At 43.2% G+C, this 21,890-nt stretch overlaps 1 protein-coding gene across 1 annotated transcript in view; it reads right to left on the bottom strand.

The window, feature by feature from the left end:
* CRB1 (crumbs cell polarity complex component 1) overlaps positions 1-21,890 on the bottom strand; it is a 131,047-nt gene that overhangs the window by 50,648 nt on the left and 58,509 nt on the right. Inside the window, exons 3-5 of the mRNA XM_089688663.1 lie at positions 12,575-12,770; positions 12,345-12,481; positions 7,220-7,387 (exon numbers count right to left, since the gene is read on the bottom strand). Coding sequence (XP_089544789.1) covers positions 7,220-7,387; positions 12,345-12,481; positions 12,575-12,770 — 501 coding nt within the window. The remainder of the gene's footprint in view (positions 1-7,219; positions 7,388-12,344; positions 12,482-12,574; positions 12,771-21,890) is intronic.

The following is a 21,890-nucleotide window of genomic DNA, read 5'->3' as shown; positions in this document are numbered from 1 at the left end:
CCTCCATCTCCACAGCATACTGCCACGGTGCGTCTGGGTCCTCTGTCTCCTCCTCCTCCTCTACCAGATGCTCCTGCTCCTCCACTCCTGTCCGCTGAGTGGAAAAACCACCCATTTCACTCAATAATTCCTGAGCACCAATGTCCTCCTCTACCTCCTCCTCTTCTTCCTGTCCTGCCCCCACAGGGGTCATGTGGCGTTGAGATCTGTGCGCCACGTCTACCGCACCCTGACCAGCCATTGTTAACAGCATTTGTTCCAGGACGTGCAACAGAGGAATGACGTCGTTCATCCCATAGTCCTGCCGACTCACGAATAGCGTGGCCTCCTCAAAGGGCCTGAGCAAGCGGCAGGTGTCACGCATGAGCTGCCAATGGCTGACATCTAAGTTACACAGGGGAGTACCTTTATCCGCTTGTAACATCAGGAAATCGGTGATGGCCTTTCGCTGTTCGTAAAGGCAGTCTAACATATGTAGGGTTGAATTCCACCTTGTTGCAACGTCGCAGATCAGGCGATGCTGTGGAATTCCGTTCTGCCGCTGCAGCTCAAGGAGGGTGTGCTTTGCGGTGTAGGAATGGCTGAAATGCATGCAAAGTTTACGTGACATTTTAAGGATGTCTTGCAGTGGGATGGTGGATTTTAGGAACCGCTTGACAACCAGATTGAACACGTGAGCCATGCATGGCGCATGGCACAACCTTCCTTGACGCAGAGCAGACACCATGTTCTTTCCGTTGTCGGTCAACATGGTTCCGATTTTCAGTTTGCGCGGAGACAGCCATCTGTCGATTTCTCTGTTCATTACACTGAGAAGTTCCTCCCCTGTTTGACTACGTTCGCCAAGGCATACCAGGTGCAGCACAGCGTGACACCGTTGCGCCCTGCACATGTGATATGCGGGTCGGGTAATGGGACTTGGCACGGGGGTGGCGGCTGAGGACACGGCGGAAGAAGAGGTGGTAGAGGCGGACATCTTTGCTGGACCAAGGACGTGCAAACGTGGAGGCAAAAGCGGCGTGACCTGTCCAAGTTGCTGGTGCGGCTGTGCCGGCACCACGTTCACCCAGTGGGCCGTAAATGACATGTACTGTCCCTGACCGTAGTTACAGCTCCACACGTCGGCGCTGCCGTGCACTTTGGCAGAGACCGACATGCTCAAAGACTGGCCCACCATCTCTTCTACATGTGAATGCAGGGCTGGCACTGCCTTTTTGGCGAAGAAATGCCGGCTTGGCACTCTCCACCACGGCTCGGCACAAGCCATCATTTCTCGGAAATGATCTGAGTCCACCACTTGGAAAGGGAGGGACTGCAGCACCAGCAACTTGGACAGGAGGACGTTCAGCTTCTGCACCGTCGGGTGCGTGCTCGCAAACTGTTGTCTCTTGGAAACGGATTCCAAGAAAGACTGCTGACGGAATCCGTGAAGAGGAGTAGCAGGAGAAGGAGCATCTGAACGAGCGGAAGATGCCAACGAGCGACAACTCCCCTCAGCAGAGGTGTTGGAGCCTTGACTGGCTGATAGAGGGCGATTGACGTCGGGTGACGGAGCAAGTAACGGAGAGGGTGATGGAGCGGGTGATGGGGCAGGCAGAACCGCCGTATCTTTATCACGGTTTTCCCAGGCCACCGAATGGCGATGCTGCATATGCTGACGCAACGCTGTAGTCCCAACATGGGCCCCCTGGCCACGCTTGACTTTCTGGCCACATAGTCGACATACGGCTACGTTTACTTCCTCGGGCGGCTTGACGAAAAATTGCCACACCGCCAATTAGGAAACTTTGCCCCCGCTACTCCTCACTGGCTGACTGCTACTTCCTCCGTGCACACCGGCACCACTACTGGCCGTGGTGGTAGGCTGCAGTGGAGCTGGTGCTCTACTCCGTGGCCGTTTGCCTCCACTGACACTGCTGCGACCCTGCTGCCTCCTGGGCAACCCACCGACTGTTTTGCTCGCTGGCAAGCTGGCACCCTCTTCTCCTGATGATGCGGAAGCAATAGCCTGATGACGACGAGGCTGCCAAGTGCGATCAGCCTCATCATCATCAATTAGGGTCTCCGCGTCACTACTAGCCCCCTCGGCTGCGTGTGGGTCAGGAGACAGACCTGTCTCTAGACCGGCTACCGAGCCACTCTCCTCGCCAGTACTTCTTCGCCTGGCTGCTGAAGAGGCGGATGTCTCCCCCCGTTCCTGACCGCCCTCTGTTAGCTCTTCCTCACTGTACAGTGGGGCTGAGCCCACAGCATGCGATACTTCGCTTGGTGAGGGAACAGCAAAGGAGAGGGGCAGGTCGAGGACACATGATTTCAGTGGGCTTGCTCCCGGGCCATGCCAACTAACGGTTGTGTCTGACGTACCCACCGACCGTTGGCTGTAGGTGTCAGAGGTGACCTGGGAAGAGGAAGACGACCGAGTCAACCAATCGATGACGGCAGGGTTGTCGGTGGAGACACGACCGCTGGATGACACCGGGAGCACTGGCCTCTGGCTGCGACTAGTGCTGCCTCGACCCCTTCCTCTGCTGCCACGTCTGCTCGCTCCTGAAACATTGCCTCCTCTGCCACTCCTCTGCGTGTTGTCTGACATACTCTTTAATTCAATAAGCACCCCAAAAATAAAACCGGATTTAACTCTTTGAACGTACAATAGTGGTTGTGAAGCAGAAAGTCAGTTTATTTAGCACAATCGGTCAATTGCAGCTTGCCGTTGGCTGGAAACTGTACGTTTATGTCACTGGAATGCACTAATCACCCAAAAAATATTACCGCCACCCGGCGTGTATATGGATTTAACTCTTTGAACGTACAATAGTGGTTGTGAAGCAGAAAGTCAGTTTATTTAGCACAATCGGTCAATTGCAGCTTGCCGTTGGCTGGAAACTGTACGTTTATGTCACTGGAATGCACTAATCACCCAAAAAATATTACCGCCACCCGGCGTGTAAATGGATCTAACTCTTTGAACGTACAATAGTGGTTGTGAAGCAGAAAGTCAGTTTATTGTACACAATCGGTCAATTGCAGCTTGCCGTTGGCTGGAAACTGTACGTTTGTGTCACTGGAATGCACTAATCACCCAAAAAATATTACCGCCAGCCGGCGTCTAAATGGATTTAACTCTTTGAACGTACAATAAGTAACGATTCTGTGTCCCTGAGTAACGATTCTGTGTCCATGAGTAACGATTCTGTGTCCCTGAGTAACGATTCTGTGTCCCTGAGTAACAATTCTGTGTCCCTGAGTAACGATTCTGTGGCCCTAAAGTCTCTGTGGCCCTAAAGTCTCTGTGGCCCTAACTCTGTCCCTCAATACACAGAGGTCTGTCTCTCTTGAATGACCGGAGGCTAATGGAGAATTCGAAGATGGCCGCGATTTATAGCTCCACCATTACACAGTGCTGGCTGGCTGGCTGCTGATTGGCTAATGCGATCATATGTCATGATTCATGACTCATGAATGCATTATGGGTCAGCGCGCCTTGTCTGCGCGCCTTCCCAGAGATCCCCACCCCATCTTCTCTGTCCATTTTCTCCTGTCGCCACACATGTCGCCGCCATTTTTGGGAAAATTCGATTCGTGCATCCGAAGTTTGCTAATCTTCGGATTCGTCGTGAATCTAATTTTTCCAAATCTTCGAAACGAATTCCACTTCGTCATGTTCGATTCGCTCATCTCTAGTTACTTTACATATGCTCTGAAGCAACTAATTAATAACTACTGACCTCAGCAGAAATAACTTACAGAAAAAGTTATAACATTTTATTACTAAAATGTTATTACTATTTCCTTATTATATTTAGTACTATTACTACAGAAAACTCTGTCCAAAAAACAGAATAACACTAATAACCATGCAACATACACCAGTGAAATGAACCACTCACTGGAGTGTTAGCAAGATGGCGAGTGGTAACTTCTAGAGAACGTCTCTATCAAATTTCCAGAGAGGTTGAAGGATGGGCTCCCAATACCACCTAGGGTCCTTTATAGGTCATCTTAGGAATGACTTGGCTCTAATCAACCACTAACAGCAAATCTCTTCTCTCTCTTTTTTTTTTTAGTGTGCAGACATGTATGTTGTATGAATACAACATTCTGACAGTAAACATTAGTCCTGTCTTGTAGTGCTGGGTTTTTTTTACCAACAGGGAATACAGTCTAATGATAGGTTAATTGGCTTCCACCAAAATTAGCTCTAGTGTCTGTATATGACTGTGTAGCTGTGGCAAGGACATTAGTTGTAAGCTACTTTGGGGGCACCGATCAATGTGGATGATTTGTATACGCTCTAAAGCACTGACAAAAAAAAGTGTAACAACGTGAGTTGAAATATATGTAGCACGGTCCTAGTTTAGCTAGGGGGAATTAGTCCCTAATGGTTATTCAGTTGCTGATTAGCAGCTCAGGGCAGATAGCCAGAGGGGTAAAATTTTGGTCAGGATTGAGAGAATCTGCAGGCCAGCCCCTCTGGAATTTCCCTCTGCTCTGAGGTTTTTGGAGGAGGGCCTTGGAGGTAGTGGGTTGATCTGAGGAGTGGCAAGCACTTTTGAGGGACCTCAGACAATCCCCAGCAGAAGGCTTGGCAAGTGCTGGGATTCCCTTAAAAGTGTAAGAGCCTGCTCAGTAGAGGTGTGGTGGTGGCAGAGTAGTGTGGAGCAGGAAAATATGTAAGGCTGGAGAAGGGAGGCCTCATGGGATGGAGCCTGCCTGCAAGTCTGGAGCCATAAAGGAGGAAAACTCGGGACTCACTGGCCTCCTGAGAGAGGACCACCTGTATGGCAGGGAAAGAACAGCACAGCTGATAGGCCTGGTAGCAGCGGCCATCCTGAAAATGGTACAGGAGAGGATCTGAGCAAGTATACCTGCAACCCCCGGGCAGATAGGGGAAGGAGGACTTTGGTGGGAAACCAGATTAGCCCTCTGCTAGTGACTGTTCACCATTTAAAGGAACATGAGCCAGATCCCCTGCTCAGGAAGAAAGATTCCAAATTACTGGGTGAAGAGGAGTTCATCTAGGGTCTGGGGTGGTACAACTAGAAGCTGCTGGCTAGCGTTCCAACAGAGACTGTTGCAGAAAAGAAGCTGTGAATAGTTCAGGAAGTTGTCCTCAGATATCGGTTTATATACTGTGCATCCCTTACCCTATCCAAGTTCTAATCCCCTCAATAAATAACAAAACCAATGCTCAAGGTCTGGTTTCTGTCTACGGATGAAAGGTTGTGTGGGAAATGCTAAATGACTAGCTGTGCGGGACCCAATTCAACAACAACTGCTAAGGGTGTAGTGCTACATATAATAATATTACCTACTTCTTTGGTTTTAGGGTTCATAGCAAAAGTACTGTAAAGGCTAGTGCAGTGCAGTCACTACCAGGGGCGGACTGACAACTCATAGGACCCCAGGGCAATAGGGGATCATGGGGCCCCTGTGTTCTTGCCCACACTCAAAAAAGCATATAAAAAAAGGTACCAGGGGCATTTCATGGGGCCCCCTACTGACCCCGGGCCCCCCGGGCAGTGCCCGAATGCTCGAATGGTCAGTCCGCCCCTGGTCACTACTCTGACTCATTTAGTTGTATGTGTAAATTTTAGCTTGAGCTCTTGAGTTCTGTAAACATAAGGTTTTTTTTACAGTAAAGCAGAAAATTACACACTGGAACACATATTCTACAAAAGAAGGAAGAAAGGAAAGGAAGGAGGGGAAGGACTGGAAGGAATGGAAGGGAATAGTAACATTCAAGCCAACTTTTGCCTTTATGGGTTCATTACAGTGTGTGTTAGCTTTGCACAGTGCTCAGAAAAAACTTTGACCCATTTTCGAGGCATCACTGCTCATGGTTGTTCAGGTTAGTCAACTGACACTTGTCAACTGCAGTTTTTGAAAAGCACCGCTAAAACGGTACAGAAAATATCCACGTAGCTGGATGTTTCAGTGAGTATTGTTGGGTAAATTATTGTTCAGAGGTCCTAGAAAAGGTCAGCTTTTCACAATCCATTACCCCAAAAGAGTCTATATAAGGTCCCTTTCATAGACATGCACACAACATGACCAATATGGGTGACAACCTATTAACATAATAAGATTAAAGGATTGTGGGTGGAAACTGTAGCACCAGTCGGAAACTAAAAAAGTATGCACATTATAATGTAGCACCTTCCTAGTTAGGCTGCTAGGATATAGGCAAATCTAGTTATTTTAGCTCCACTGTAACCAGCGGAGCAGTTTTTGATTGCTTTTGGCTATTCTTGATCTCACAGGCTGCAGAATTAATTGCTGCTCCCTGCCTTCAGGAGATTTCTGGAATATTGAGGGTTGAGCAAGGCAAATCTTAGACTGAATATTTATTATGCTCTAGCCAGTCCCTGGGGAGGTGTGCACAGAAGGTGGCTGCAGTGGCATATAACTAGTATGAGATTTAGAGCAGGAACTCTGTTCTCCCTGTTTAAGGGAATCCACCAGTCTGGTGTGCAGTCGTGTACAGTCATCAAGGTCCAAGATATAGCACAGCGGGGGGGGGGGGGGGCTACTTTTGAGGACCTTTTTTCCTGCAGCTAGCCAAGGGAAACCTCACCTGGGAACTTGGTCTGGAGAGCTTACTGTAGAGTCCCAGGTGGAAGTTAGAAAGGGATCTGGCTGTCCTGTTGCATTGTGAGCATGGGCGGACTGACAACTCATGGGGCCCCCCGGCAATATGGGATCATGGGGTCCCTGTGTCCTTGCCCAAACTCAAAAAAGCCTATGAAAAAGATACCAGGGGCATCTCATGGGGCCCCCTACTGACCCAGGGCCCTCGGGCAGTGCCCGAGTTTCCAAATGGTCAGTCTGCCCCTGGTACTAACCTGAGCTAACGGTTATTGTGACTGTGTGCTATGTCTTTGGAGTGGAGAAGCCAGTAGCACTACTGCCTAAGGTAGCTTCTAACTTAAATGACTTTGTTTCTGCACCCACATTTGTGCCTGCATAGAGTCTGCCCTGAGAAGCGTAGAGAAGCAAATTGTCTGCCTGTCAATGTTCAGGAAATCTGGAGTATCCCATATCACCCCTCTCTCATATCAAGTTCTTCAGAAACAAAATCCAACAAAAGATAAGCCCTAGAGTGATTATTGAGCTAGAAAGAGTCAAATGTTACTGTGTGCCTTTTGGGAAAGAACATATTAGGTTACAGCGTGTAGGGCTACAATACATTGGTCTGTTTTTCTGTAATAATACATACCAGACAATCCTCTTCCACACTTGCACATGTAACCAGTGAACTGTTCTTCTTCTGTGGTATCTTTAACAGATCCATTGAACCATTGCAGCTCCACACACTCCATGCCAAATTTACAAGGCTGGCTTCTGCACTTGTGAATATCTATGTCACATAGAGAACCTGTGTATCCTGTAACAACATAAGTTTTATTTTAGGATTAACTGTTTATGCATTTGCCCACTGAAATACACTAAAATTATGACATGTTTTCCAGTTCCTAATATGACATTCAGTTGTAAATAAATATAAAATTCACACATGGGTAAAGACTCAGTCTTGAGTACCTCTAGGTTCAGAGTCCCAGTGGCATCAGGTGCCTAGGGGACAAGAAGACTATGAACACTGCTTTTCTGATCTCCATCTGCAGCTTACACTGAAGAGACACAAGGAGTTTATAAAGAGGAAGTGGAATGTTATCACCTCATACGTCCATTCAAGTATCTTTATTAGTCATATAAATACACAACACTCTTAATGGAGCCCCTTTTATCGGTCAACAGTGACTTATTCAAAAGCTTGAAGGATGTTCTGGTGAAAATATTCTTTTCTATGACTTTGCAACAGTGCCATATAAGGCAGATCACTGCAGCACTCAATCTCTGAGGGTCTGATACCATTTGGAGTGCATCACATTCCTTTACTCATACAAAGAAGTCCTGCCAAACCCTGTATATACTGTCATAGAAATGAGTAAAAGTAGAATGAGGTATTTATTAGCTTTGCATTCTCTATCCCTTTGATTCACACAGATAAGAACTGTAGTAGGCACAGAGAAACCACCCCATTGCATGGTGTGTACTGACATGGCCCACCTTATCAAACACCACCTGCCTACAAGTGCATACACCTTTGTGACCATTTCCGCTATACTCCTGGGTACTGCAGAAACATGAAGATTGTAGCTCCCTGGACACCCACCAGGCCCTAGGCTAGGTTGTCTGGTGGATGATCCGGCTCTGCACACAAGGGCTTGCTAGACCCCTTGTGACAGTAATAAATAGAAAAAAGAAGAAAAAAAAAGTTTTATTTAACAAAATATGGAAATAACTCAAACGATACATTTAATGTCCAATATACACACAAAATGCTCTCATACATGTAAAGTTAAAGGTTTTCAGAGTAAATTTATTTACACTTTTGAAATACTTAGATCTTCATTGTTTTGCAAAAATTTTAAAACTGCACACACTTGCTATTAACTCGACTACATTGTATTTGTGTCCCATAACAATTTTAGTGTTTGTGTTAGAAATGTAATTTTGAAAAACATTTCCATAACCGTCTGGGATGTAAACCCAAAGCTGTCATCTGTTAATTCAATAGGTCCTGAGATTTTAGAAAATATGTGATTTTAGGGAATAATAACTTTCATAAAGTAAGTCTGTACTACTGTATGTATGCAAAAAAATAGAAAATTTGGTTCAACCCCCTGAAGTGCCACATGGGAGCAAAAGGGTTACTGTCATATGAGCAGAAAATATACCTTCTACTAACTTTCCACAAACAAATTTAAGGGTATACATGTGCGATACAGCATCTGCCTCTTTCAAAGCTTTTTATAGGTTAAGTATATAACTTTCAGAAGTGAGTATCCTGTATGATTTATATATACTGATATATAATGAGAAAACAGTTACTGTACTAAACTAGTCTAGTTTTCAGAAGGCTGAGTCAGTACCTTGGGAATATATAGTTACATAGTTAGTCTGGCTGAAAAAAGACCTAAATCCATCCAGCTGAATGCTATAGATTATGCTGTATATTACATACTGTACTTCTGACCAGAGTGTTTATTGTCTTAACAGTTGCTGGTTGCTATATAGCTTCTAACTGTTTTGATGAAGTTCTTTAGTATAGACTAAGACAAATTGATTTTTCTTTCTGTGCACAAAAAAGCAAATGGAAGATTTTTTTTTTTCTTTTATTGTCCTAACAGTATGTGGGATGTTAAAAGTAGGGATGAGGTAAGATAAGGACAAACCCATAATGCAGTGGTTAGCAGAGTCGTGTAAGAGAACAGAGTTGCAAGGGTGCAGGAGTCAGTAAAAAAATATTACATTTATTGGCAAAAACATAGCACACTTACATCAGAGCTGCCTGTGTTCAGCTCAGAGTGCAGAAGGGAATCATGTAAGTACAGATATGTCACCAGGACAACTGGATCAGTACGCCTCCATGGAGTGGTGCCAGACCCACCAAAGAGAGATTTCACTGGGACAACTGGATCAGTATGCCTCAATCGAGTGGTCCCGGACCCACCAAAGAGATATGTCACCAGGACAACTGGATAAGTACACCTCCATGGAGTGGTGTTGGACCCACCAAAGAGATGACAACCAGCAGTGTCTATAGTCGTCCTTTGTGCACCTCAGTACACAACAACACAGCATAGGTGGAGTGGGCGAACAGCAATGCGTTTCAAGGGCACCACCCCCTTTGTCAAGCTTGGTAAACCTTGACAAATTTTTACTATGTGTGCAATCACTGTAAGTAAATTGGTGTTTGTGAGTCACAAGAAGCAAAATTCTAAAGGAATTGATATTACAGCCCCCTCACCATAAAAATGTAATAGGTCGAGGAGAGCACCAATTAAAAAAGTCCAACATCTATATTGTGCAACTGGTTACAACAATCACGGCAAAAGGACAGTCAGCTTGTTCCACAGCCATACAATCCTCCTCCATCATGCCTGGGCAAATGGCAAAATGTTAATTTGACTTAAGCTACATTCACACTTGAGCTGAGTGGTTTTTTTTTTTCCAAGCGTTTTTTTTAAGGCATTTGTGAGCGTTTTATTTTTTAGCAGAATTGCAAATATGTCAGGCGTTTTTCATTTAGGTGTTTTTGATGTGGCCAACAAAAACTTAAGTGTCCAATGAAAACCTGTTTACATGTGACATAAGATGAGGATGAACACAGTGTGAAAGTACATAACTTTGCTCTGCTTTCTGGAAAACATGCAGCGGAAATGTTGCAGAAAACATCTTGGGAGGTTTCATACAGGCAACACAGGATAGAGAAGACTGATCACTTGGCTGGATCCCACCATAGCTCCCAACGGTTTCTGATTTTGAGAGACTGTCCCTCATTTGGAACAAAGTCCCTCTGTCCCTCTTTCCTCATCATTTGCCCCTCATTCTTGTCTGATCTATATAGTTGTATATAAAATGCACTGTTTATCTATCCAAAGTTGTTTTCCAATACCAAACCTTTCACCCAATTTCTAAATTGCTCCATTTTTAAATTTCCAAAGCTAATATAAAGGAATAGTAGTGGTGAAAAAAACTACATGTGGGTTTAAACAACTGTTTTTTCGTATAATTCTCCTTTAAGGGGGCATTGCAGGGAGTGTGTCCTATTTCTACATACTTTTGCTAATAGGTGTTCCCAGGGCTTTTTGTCTCAAAGAATAGGTGCGGGAACTCTCTCCTTCCAAGTCATCTCTTGTTTCCGCCCCTACCCACCTCCGAGCACTGTTCCCTTGGTTAACCCCCTACCTACCTCCCAGTACCGGCCCTTTTATAGAATACATACCCAGGTATCTTTTTGTGGTACTAGGTAATTTGTATGGAATTTGTTAATCATATCAAGAAAACATTAAAACAGATCCCCTGGAGCCAGCAACAATAGATCCCCCAGCAACAGTAGATCTTCTCACCAACAATGGATCCCCCACAACAAAATACCCCTCAAGCAAAAATAGATTCCTCCAAGCAACAATTGACCACCCAGCAACATAAGACCCATCCCCAGCAACAATAGAACCCCCACCAGCAACAATAGAGTCCCCTCCGCAAAAAAAGATCTTCTCCAGCAACAATAGTTCCCTCAGCAGCCAGCATCAATAGACTCTCCGGTACATCCCAGGACCCCTTGTCATTACATACATCAAGTGCTGGAGGTGCCAGAACTGCTTTCCCCTTGTTCCTGCTGAAAATAAGCCCTGAGTGTCCTTTATTCCCATCTCAGAAATATGGGAGGTATGCCACACTTCTGAAAAAGAATACAGCTGCAAGTTTTCACAAACATTCTAGGTCAAGATATGACGTTAAAAACAATGGGAAATTACAGTCATCCTGGCTGACATGCCTGCAAGAAATGCTGTAGAAATGTCCTAGGCACATACAACAGGAAAACCAGTAGTACGTCTGTCCTCTGATGGGCATCCCTGTCTGAGCATTTCAATCCATCCCACTCTGCCCATGATAGATTTATGTACACAGGTGTGCCACATATCTCTGCTTCTAGCCCCCACCATACATTGCCGTCCCCACTCTACTATTCTTCTATCATCCTTAGAGATGAACAGCAAGCTTGACCATCATGTAGTTCTTTCCTGCACATACTAAACCTTCTGATGCAGTGTGATGCTGAAATAAAAAGGCATAAATAAACTATGTCCTTCCTGTTATGCTGGCCATCAGCTGGTTACTGCTGGTCCTCCAGGCTGTAGTATGCCTCCAGGGGTGGCGCCGCAGATAGGGACCTGGCAAGGCTCTGCCTGAGTTCCACCAAGCTCCATCAGGAGGCAGTGTGCTGCTGGAGGGCAGCTGGTTGCTTTTTGTATTATGGGGAATGGGGGAATGGGTGCTGGTGGGGGGCGCCCAATTTCAGTGTTGCCAAGGGCATCACACGGCATAAATACACCACTGCTTCTGTCATTGGTATATGTTCCCTATGGCAGTGACAGGTTTCCCATTTTTGTGACAATAGATTGCTTTCTAAACCTACAAAAGGCTAGAATTGGCAGAAATAGGCTTTAATGAGGGCTTCCACATAGTTTGCAAATGTCAAATTCTGAGCAAGATTTGTAAAAATGTTTGCAAACTAAATGTGAACAGATTTGCTCATCTCAAGTTATAGTTAGACAGACCCTGTTTTCTGAAAAGCAACAAAGACATCTAAGTAAAATATTTTTTTTAAAGACAACATTTCAGAGATATTAGAATTTTCACATCCTCCATTCCTTTTGCATGCAAATGTATTATACTGGACCCTCGGGCACAGTATTCCTTTCATTGCATTATACTTGAAGCTGTAGCTAAGAAAAGACTGATTAACAAAAGTAAGGGTCACCAAATGTTACCTGGCCAGCAGAGACATTTGAAGCTTACAGAATCCTCTATACATGTGGCATTATTTTGACAGGGCAGTGATGAGCACAGGGATGCAGAGACTTCACAGTTCGTACCAGTGTATCCTACCGTGCAGTTACATTGATACCTATAAAACACCATACAATAATGACACATGCTGTCAATTCTTCAGAGCTAAGATATTTTGTGCATTGAATATGTAATGAAAAACATTACTCACCCATTATTCTTATGGACACACAGTCCACCATTAAGGCATGGAGAGCTCTCACACTCGTTTATGTTATAGTCACAGAGATCTCCAGAGAAGCCAGGAGGACATGTACATGAAAAAGATCCCAGCAGGTCATGGCAGGTAGCTCCATTCAGACAGGGGCCAGTTGAACACTCATCAAACTTCACCTCACAATCTCTGCCTTAAAAAAACAAGATTTGTTTAGTGTACGTAATGGTAAAATTCAAATTTTTTACTTTTTTTTTATATGAAAGGATTTGCAATCTAACACCAACCAGAATTTTTTTTTTCCATTTCAGACAGGGCAGTATTAGAACACCTGTCAGCTTTTACTCACTGTCTATGTCCTCATTAAGGCGACTTTGCATCATATCCTGTTTTTTGGGTGTCAGGTAGGACAGGAAGTAGGGAGAAATCTCCCCACTATAGACACAAACCATATATAAAATTTGAGGTTTTAAAATATTGCTGCTGTTTCCAAATAAAAAAAAAATGTGGGGTGGAGTTTTATTTTGAATAATCAAAATCACGCCTGGTATAGCCCCATATAGTAGAGTACTAGATGCTCTCTTTTATAACAGGGTATCCAGACATAACCAGTTTCTGATAACAATCACCGCTTTCAAAAAACTGCACTTAGATAAAAAGTGTCTTCAGCTGTGTCCCCGGTTAGTCCCTGCTGGATGGCCAACTGCCCATTAAGGTACAAACAGTTTGTAAAAAATGTCCACTTTGCTCCCTCCTGTTACTGTCCTATTTTGTAAATAAAGTAATTTAGAGGAGGCTGGATCTGGATTAGGAAGAGATAAAAGTGACATTCAGTGTAGGGACAGGCTGACGAATAGGTATTCCAGACGTGTTCTGTTCTGAATTTTTGCCTATATTGTTAGTGATAATTATTACTCCCACTGACTACCTACACTGGACATTTCTCCCTCCTATTGACCTCCAATGCTGGGCATTTATTATTCCCACTAACCATCAACATTGGGTATATTTTTCCTACTAACCACTGATGTCAGATATTCATTCTCCCCACCGACATTTCTTCCTTCCACTGATCATAGCAGTTTGGCATTTTCCTCTCCAAATGACAAGCAATACAAGGGGCACCATGATACTGCTGACAGCTGAATACTATAGATTATGCTGTACATTATATACTTCTGACCAGAGTGTTTATTGTCCTAACAGTTGCTGGTTCCTATATAGTTTTTAACGGTTTTGATGAAGTTCTTTAGGATAGAATCAGACAAATTGATTTTTTTTTCTGTGCTCAAAAAAGAAAAATGGAAGATTTTTTTTTTATTTTCTGTTTTAAAGTTTATGTGTGTCTGTGAGACTGTCACCCGTGTCACAGTAATCAGTATATTGTGGATTCAAGGGCTGTGGCTTTGTGAGGTGCAATGCATTGTGATGTTATTTAAAAATTAATTTGAGGCCTTTCACAAAATAGATCTGAGTGTTTGAATGCAGTGCTACAAAAGTGAACAATATGTACAAGCAACATATGAATGGAACTAACAAAAGATTTCAGCCCTGGTTTACACTGAATGCAACTTTGAATTCTCGCTTAGTAGAAGTAGCATGATTTCAAAGCCATAGGTCAGAGGGATTTCTTGTGCGACTTGCCTGACATATTACATACAGATGTATATGCAAGTTGCACATGAAATCATAAAAAATAGTGCAGGAACCTTTTTCCCCAAATCGGTGTTGCACTGCAAAGAGGGAGTCGCACCAATTTCAATGGTTCTATAGACACAAATAGACTTTTGATTTGGAAATTGATTTGATTTGGAAATTTCAACCAGGGCTAAATAGGAACAACTTAAAATGAAAAAAAAACTTGTTTTAACAGTTGTAGATTTCTTTCATACATTAACCGCTGTCATTGTTCCTGATACAGCAGAGTGGGACCCGTTTTCCAGACTGACAGCTGAGCCCTGCAGATTACACCAGGAGAACGGTAATCTGTGGGGCTCGGCTGTCAGTTTCACAGCCAGTCCATTTCTGCATATCAGGAGTGATAACAATGTTTCTGTCCTGGAGTAATCTGTGAGGCACTGCTGTCAGTTTCTATAGTCTTTTTAAGATCTTTTAGATAGAGAGAAGTTTAATAGACTATTTTGCAATGTGCATGACTATTATCTAAACCTTGTTCCTATGTGTGGTCTGTGAATACATATGCACATGGGATTAGCTGTATTAGCTCATGATACATGCAGGCTCTGCTTTAGAGCTCATGATACATTCAGTGCTGCTGGACTCGGGCCACTAATGACAAGTGTTATTAATAAACAGAAGGTTGCAAAAATAGTTCTGCTATTTATACTAATAGTTATACTAGTTTTTCTGCAGAATGCTGAGCTGTTGCATGTGTAATATGAAATGCAAACATAGCAAGACACACTCATTTAGACTACCTGGGCTACATGTCGTGTGGGAATTTAGGAGCAGAGATTTTTTTTTAATTGAGGCAGGAACACTTTGCTCTTTTCTCAAAATAATGCGTTTAATGCATTTTAAGTGATCCATAAAGAAACAGGTTTTTTAGGAAGTACAGTATAATGTATACACTATGGGGTTAATTTACTAAAACTGGAGAGTGCAACATCTAGTGCAGCTGTGTACAGAAACCAATCAGCTTCTAGTTTTTCTTTTGTCGAAGCTTTATTGAACAAGCTGAAGTTAGAAGCTGATTAGCAGTTTTTATAAATCAATCCCAATGTTTTGCTTCTTTTTAGGGTAATGGCATGTAACTACACTGCTCAAAAAACTAAAGGAACACTTTGTAAACACAGATCTCAATGGGGAAAAATATCATGCTGGATATCTATACTGATGTGGACTGGGTAATGTGTTAGGAATGTAAGGATGCCCCATTGTTTGATGGAAATGAAAATGATCAACCTACAGAGGACTGAATTCAAAGACACCCTGAAAATCAAAGTGAAAAAATGATGCAGCAGGCTAGTCCATTTTACTGAAATTTCATTGCAGCAACTCAAAATGGTACTCAGTAGTTTGTATGGCCCCCACATGCTTGTATGCATGCCTGACAATGTCGAGGCATGCTCCTAATGAGATGACGGATAGTATCTTAGGATTATTTCCTCCCAGATTTGGACCAGGGCATTACTGAGCTCCTGGACAGTCTGAGGTGCAACCTGGTGGCATCAGATGGACTGAAACATGATCTCCCAGAGGTGTTCTATTGGATTTAGGTCAGGCAAGTGTGGGGGCCATTCAATTGTATCAATTCCTTCATCCTCCAGGAACTGCTTGCATACTCTAGCCACACGAGGCCGGGCATTATCGTGCACCAGGAGGAACCCAGGACCCACTGCACCCACGTAGGGTTTGACATTGGGTCCAAGGATTTCATCCCAATACCTAATGGCAGTCAGGGTGCCATTGTCTAGCCCAAGGGTAGGCAACCTGTGGCTCTCCAGCTGTTGCAGGACTACAAGTTCCATCATGCCTCTGCAAGTCATAGCTGTAACTGTCAGTTTTGTAATGTTGCAATGCCTCATGGAAAATGTAGTTCCACAACAGCTAGAGAGCCGCAGATTGCCTACCCCTGGTCTAGCCTGTAGAGGTATGTATGTCCCTCCAAGGATATGCCTCCCCAGACCAACACTGACCCATCACCAAAACATTCATGCTGAAAGATGTTCTGGTGCCAGCTGAGCTCTATGGTGCTGGGCAACGAGCACAGGGCCCACTAGAGGACGTTGGGCCCTCAGACCACCCTCATGAAGTCTGTTTCTGATTGTTTGGTCAGAGACATTTACACCAGTGGCCTGCTGGAGGTCGTTTTTGTAGGGCTCTGGCAGTGCTCATCCTGTTCCTCCTTGCACAAAGGAGCAGATGCCGGTCCTGCTGATGGGTTAAGGAACTTCTATGGCCCTATCCAGCTCTTCAAGAGTAACTGCCTGTCTCCTGGAATCACCTCCATAATGGGAGACACAACAAACCTTCTGGCAATGGTACATATTGATGTGACATCCTGGAGGAGTTGGACTGCCTGTGCAATCTCTGTAGGGTCCAGGTATCGCCTCATGCTACCAGTAGTGACACTGACCCTAGCCAAATGCAAAACTAGTGAAAAACAGTCAGAAAATATGAGTAGGGAAATAAATGTCCTGTTTTAGGGGGTTGTCTCATTGTTGCCCATCTAGTGCACCTGTTGTTAATTTCATTAACATCAAACTTCAGAAAGTCATCGTCACCACGTCTAAATGCATTGAGTTGCTGCCATGTGATTGGCATAGCAATAAAGTTGCCTTTCAATATTCTGGATTGCTCTTCCTGGTCTCTTGGAGACAGAAGGGCACAGCCAATACCTGTGGAATGTGAATGTAGAAGCTGGTTCAATCAGCTGACTAGTGGTGATCAAGAGAAGGAGGATTGACAATCCTGGTAGTGTTGAGAGGTCTTCTGTTTGGACCACAAGTCTTCTAATTAGTGACCCTGGTGAAGTTTGGCCAAATATGTGGTGCAGACCCAATTTGTATTTATATGATAGGGGCTACCCTGCAGCACTTTTGTAACATAAAGTGTGTTCCCTGGTAAAGCCTGTTTTGGCTGTGGCTGTAATTATTCACTGTATGGGGCCCTACAAGTGTATTTATCTCTAATCTCAAAAGTATTTTTAGGGCTACAGTGTGACATGGTGATGTAATGTGGCATTGTTACTAATCAGTCATATCAGCTTCAGCTCTACCTAATATCACCAACACAATGAAATTCTTCCCATCGCTGCAAACTTTACCAGGAGCTTTACAACACTCATGGACAAGACAGATATCACATCCACAAGGCTGCAAGTGTCACACCTACAAAGACATCTCATTGTAGGCATAAAGCTCTAGAAATGCTGGGAGGTGTAGTTTTGGTAGTCACATTCAGTGCTTCTGCATTGCATGGGGAAGTGGCAATAACCTCACCCTAAAAACCCATCAGACTTGTTGTCAATGCTGATGGGTAGTGCTGAATAATCAAATAATTCAAAACACATTATATGTCAGTGTGCAAAATATGCATCATTATATGAATAGTGATGAGCTTGGGTCCAAACCTGGAAGTTAGCGGTCATTGCTGGGCCAGTGAGCTGCGGGCAGGGGATTGCCCCCTAACTCATTCTGTGCAGCTGATCTACACAAAGGGATCCAACGCTAACAGCTAATTGCTGAGTTCAGATAGAACCAAAGTTTATCCCTAGATATAAAGTTATATTTCCGAATGGTGAGCTCCTGCATGTATAATATGAAATACAGACACAGAGACCATAGTTGTATAAATTGTAACAAAAGGAAATCCAGTAGTACACCTGATAAACAAGTGTCAGTAAAAAAAAAGTTAGAGAGGATATTAGATATAATTAAACGATTATGTAAACATAAAATATTGTGATAGTTATTGCAACGCTTGTTTTTTAAAAACATTTACTAATTACTATTGCAGCTCTTTCCACACTTGCTTAGGGTTGGGAGGGTCTACAATTTTCACTAAGGCTCTGAGATCTGACAACTTACTGCATATCCACCTCAATGATCCCTATTAATAAACTGAATAGATTGACAGCTCTCCTGGTTTTGATTTAGGCATATGTTTTGATAAGATTAGTGAAAGTATTGTCATAGTTAACACTGCCAGGTGCCACAAAAATAGGTTACCAAAATATTGCAATGGATCCCAATGATTTGTAGCTATGCCCCTGTACAGGCATCATCCTAGCTCAGCATCCATCTTCAGGACTAAGGCGATGGCCCAGAAATTGAACAATCAACAGTTCCTGATGCCTGTGCAGTTGTCTTTGGGCTCATAAGAGAGATGAAAGTAAATGTTTCTTGAGCAGTTACAGGGAACCTACTTAGCAGAGCTGATTTTGCCATGCAATGTTTAGACATTATCAGCTCAGTGAGGTACAGTTTGGTCCGTATACATTTGGACACAGGCGCCATTTTAGATTTTTTCAGGTATTTACCAAAACATATTCCAGCTATAATTATATAATGGATATGGGCTTAAAGTGCACACTCCCAGGTTTAATTTGAGGGTATACACATCCAAATTGGAGGAAGGGTTTAGGAATTACAGCTCTTAAGAGTACCTATCCCCTCTTTTTCAAGGGACCAAAAGCAATTGGACAATTGAATCAAAAGCTGTTTCATGGCCAGGTGTGGGCTATTCCTTCATTATTTCTTCATCAATTAAGCAGGTAAAAGGTCTGGAGTTGATTCTAAGTGTGGTATTTGCATTTGGAATCTATTGCTGTGAAAATACATCATGCAATCAAAGGAGCTGTCCATGCAAGTGAAACAGGCCATTGTAAGGCTTCAAAAATGAAACACATCCATCAGAGAGATAGCAACAACATTAGGAGTGGCCAAATCAACAGTTTGGTACATTCTAAGGAAAGAAGAATGCACTGATGAGCTCAGCAACATAAAAAGGCACGGACGGCCATGGAAGACAACAGTGGTGGATGATCGCAGGATCCTCTCTATGGTAAAGAAAACCCATTCACAACATCCAGACAAGTGAAGGACACTCTCCACAAGGTGGGCATATCATTGTCAAAGTCTACAATCAAGAGAAGACTTCACAAGAGCAAATGCAGAGGGTTCACTACAAGGTGCAAACCATTCATAAGCCTGAAGAATAGAAAAGCCAGATTAGCCTTTGCCAAAAAACATCTAAAAAAATCAGACACGTTCTTGAAAAGCATTCTTTGGATGGATGAAACTAAGATGAATCTGTACCAGAATGACGGGAAGAAAAGAGTGTGAAGAAGGCTTGGAACAGCTCATGATCCAACGCACACAACATCATCTGTAAAACATGGTGGAGGCAGTGTGATGGCATGGGCTTACATGGCTTCCAGTGGCACTGGATCATTTGTGTTTATTGATGATGTGACAGAAGACAGAAGCAGCTGGATGAATTCTGCAATGTTTAGAGATATACTGTCAGCCAAGATTCAGCCAAATGCAGCAAAGTTGATTGAACAGCGCTTCACAGTACAGATTGGACAATGATCCAAAACACACTGCAAAAGCAACACAGGAGCTTTTGAAGGAAAATAAGTGGAATATTCTGCAATGGCCAAGTCAGTCACCTGATCTCAAGCCAATTGAGCATGCATTTCACTTGCTGAAGGCAAAACTAAAGGCAGAAAGACCCACAAATGAAGAACAACTAAAGACAACTGCAGTTAAAGCCTGGCAAAGCATCAGAAAGGAGAAAACACAGTCTTTGGTAATGACCATGGGTTCCAGACTTTAGGCAGTCAAAATATTAAAAATGAACATTTTATTTATGATTATATTAAATTGTCCAATTACTTTTGGTCCCTTGAAAAAGGGGTAATGGCTTATCTTAAGAGTTGTAATTCCTGAACCCTTCCTCCAATATGGATGTACATACCCTCAAATTAAACCTGAGAGTGTGCACTTTCATCCCATATCCATTATATAACTATAGCTTGAAAATGTTTTGGTAAATACCTGAAAAAACTAAAATTGTGCCTTTGTCCAAATATATATGGATCTAACTGTACATTGCTTTTCCTAAGCCACTGGGAGAACACTTAAAGTGGAATGGAATTCTGCCTGAGGTTACACAGTGTCATGTTTCACATGACTGTCATATGCCTTTAAGTGTTTTCTATATCTTGTGTCTGCTCCTCCCTTTCCTTTGGTTTAGTTAATGCTGTATAGATATCCCACCCCTTTTCCCAGTAAGGCAATGCAGCAAGCCTCATGGCATGGAGCAGAAACATTATGATCTTTTGACCTATCGAATGTTCATTGTTGTAAGACTCTCTAAGTTTATGGAACAAACTTCACAAGATCTACAAGATGTCTTATCGATTGAGTCACTGACTGTGGTATCCAACTGAGGTTGAAGTTATCGCTATCTCATCACAACTGTAAGTTACAGAGATCACACTATCAATGCTTAGATTGGAGAGACAGAACACACAGGCACTGGAGTGTTTCTGCTCTAGGTTTTAATGTTAAAGTCTAAATATCCTCCACTGACAAATTCAATGGTGAAAACTGTAGGCATTTTTGGTACAGTACGTGGACATTTGTACCTAGTGAGTTCACCAACGTACCCTTTACCCACATCTTATATTTAACATTTCTGTTAAAGCATATCCAAACCCAAATACAAAACTGCAATATATTGCAGCCCACCAATCTTTGTCACTGGACAGAATATCGCCACCTTTTCTCATCTTTATTACATGATCAATGGGTATATTTTTTGCATTTAAAGCAGAATAAACCCATTGATTTAACAGTTTCAAAAATCAAAAAGTACATGGTGGGAATGTAACTGTCACATTGGTTATGCTCTCAACCAAAATGTCAAAACATCAAATGGCTGGTGTCTTCTCCAACCCCTTGTGATGTCATTATGTGCTGTGATTGGCCAAAGCATTGCACCTGACCTGTGGTCAGGTGCATTGTTTTGGCCAATCACAACGCACTGTCAGGGAGCAGTGCATTGCGGGCCGCAGCGGGCGAACAGCTCGACTCGAACATGGGCCGTTCGTGTGTTCAGCAAATACGTGAACAGTAAGGGTTCATGTGTTTGCTGAACACAAGAATGGCCCATGTTCGAGTCGAACCTATGTTTGACTTAAACATGAAACCCAACACTACTCACTGCACACAGTCCAGCCCTTCTAACATCTAAAGGACAGTAAACAGACCCTTTCTTTAGAAAGATTGGAGACCCCTAGTCTATAATCTCCATTATTTTTTAGTCCCCATTATAGGGAAGATATGAGAATTAATGTTTTATTCATCTAATGATCACAACAATCAACTGTGTGTTTTTTTAAATCTCTCTAAGTTTGTAAAGAAACCCAGAATTAGTTACCTTCCATCTTTGGCTTTTATATACATTTTTCGTAGAAGTGAATGAACTGAGATAAGTTTTATAAGCTTTTCTTATAAATACATTTCTGTACCTGTACCTATTTTTGTTAAATGTCAGGAGTTAATATACTGGAGTAGAAATTTAACAACTACAATATTAGGATGCTGCTTGCTTGGGTTCTGTCAGGCTTGAGAAGGAGGGGGGACATGGTAACTATTCCCAATCACCAGAGGCAGTAGATTGTACAGTAAGTGCTCCCAATCAGTCTGTAGTAGCTGTCAGTTAGGAGCTCTGGTGTAGAGTTCTGTTCAGATGCAGGATTGTGCCATCTTTCCTAGGCCTGACTGCTACATGGAAGCATCTCAAGAAGATTTTTTTGTCCTCATTGCTGCACTGCTGC

Source organism: Staurois parvus, unplaced genomic scaffold (genome assembly GCF_062004578.1).
Source record: "Staurois parvus isolate SC_StPar_1 unplaced genomic scaffold, SC_StPar_1.0 ptg000450l, whole genome shotgun sequence".
Classification (NCBI taxonomy): Eukaryota; Metazoa; Chordata; class Amphibia; order Anura; family Ranidae; genus Staurois; species Staurois parvus.
Note: the sequence above shows the minus strand (reverse complement) of the source record. Positions and strands in the feature narration are given on the sequence as shown.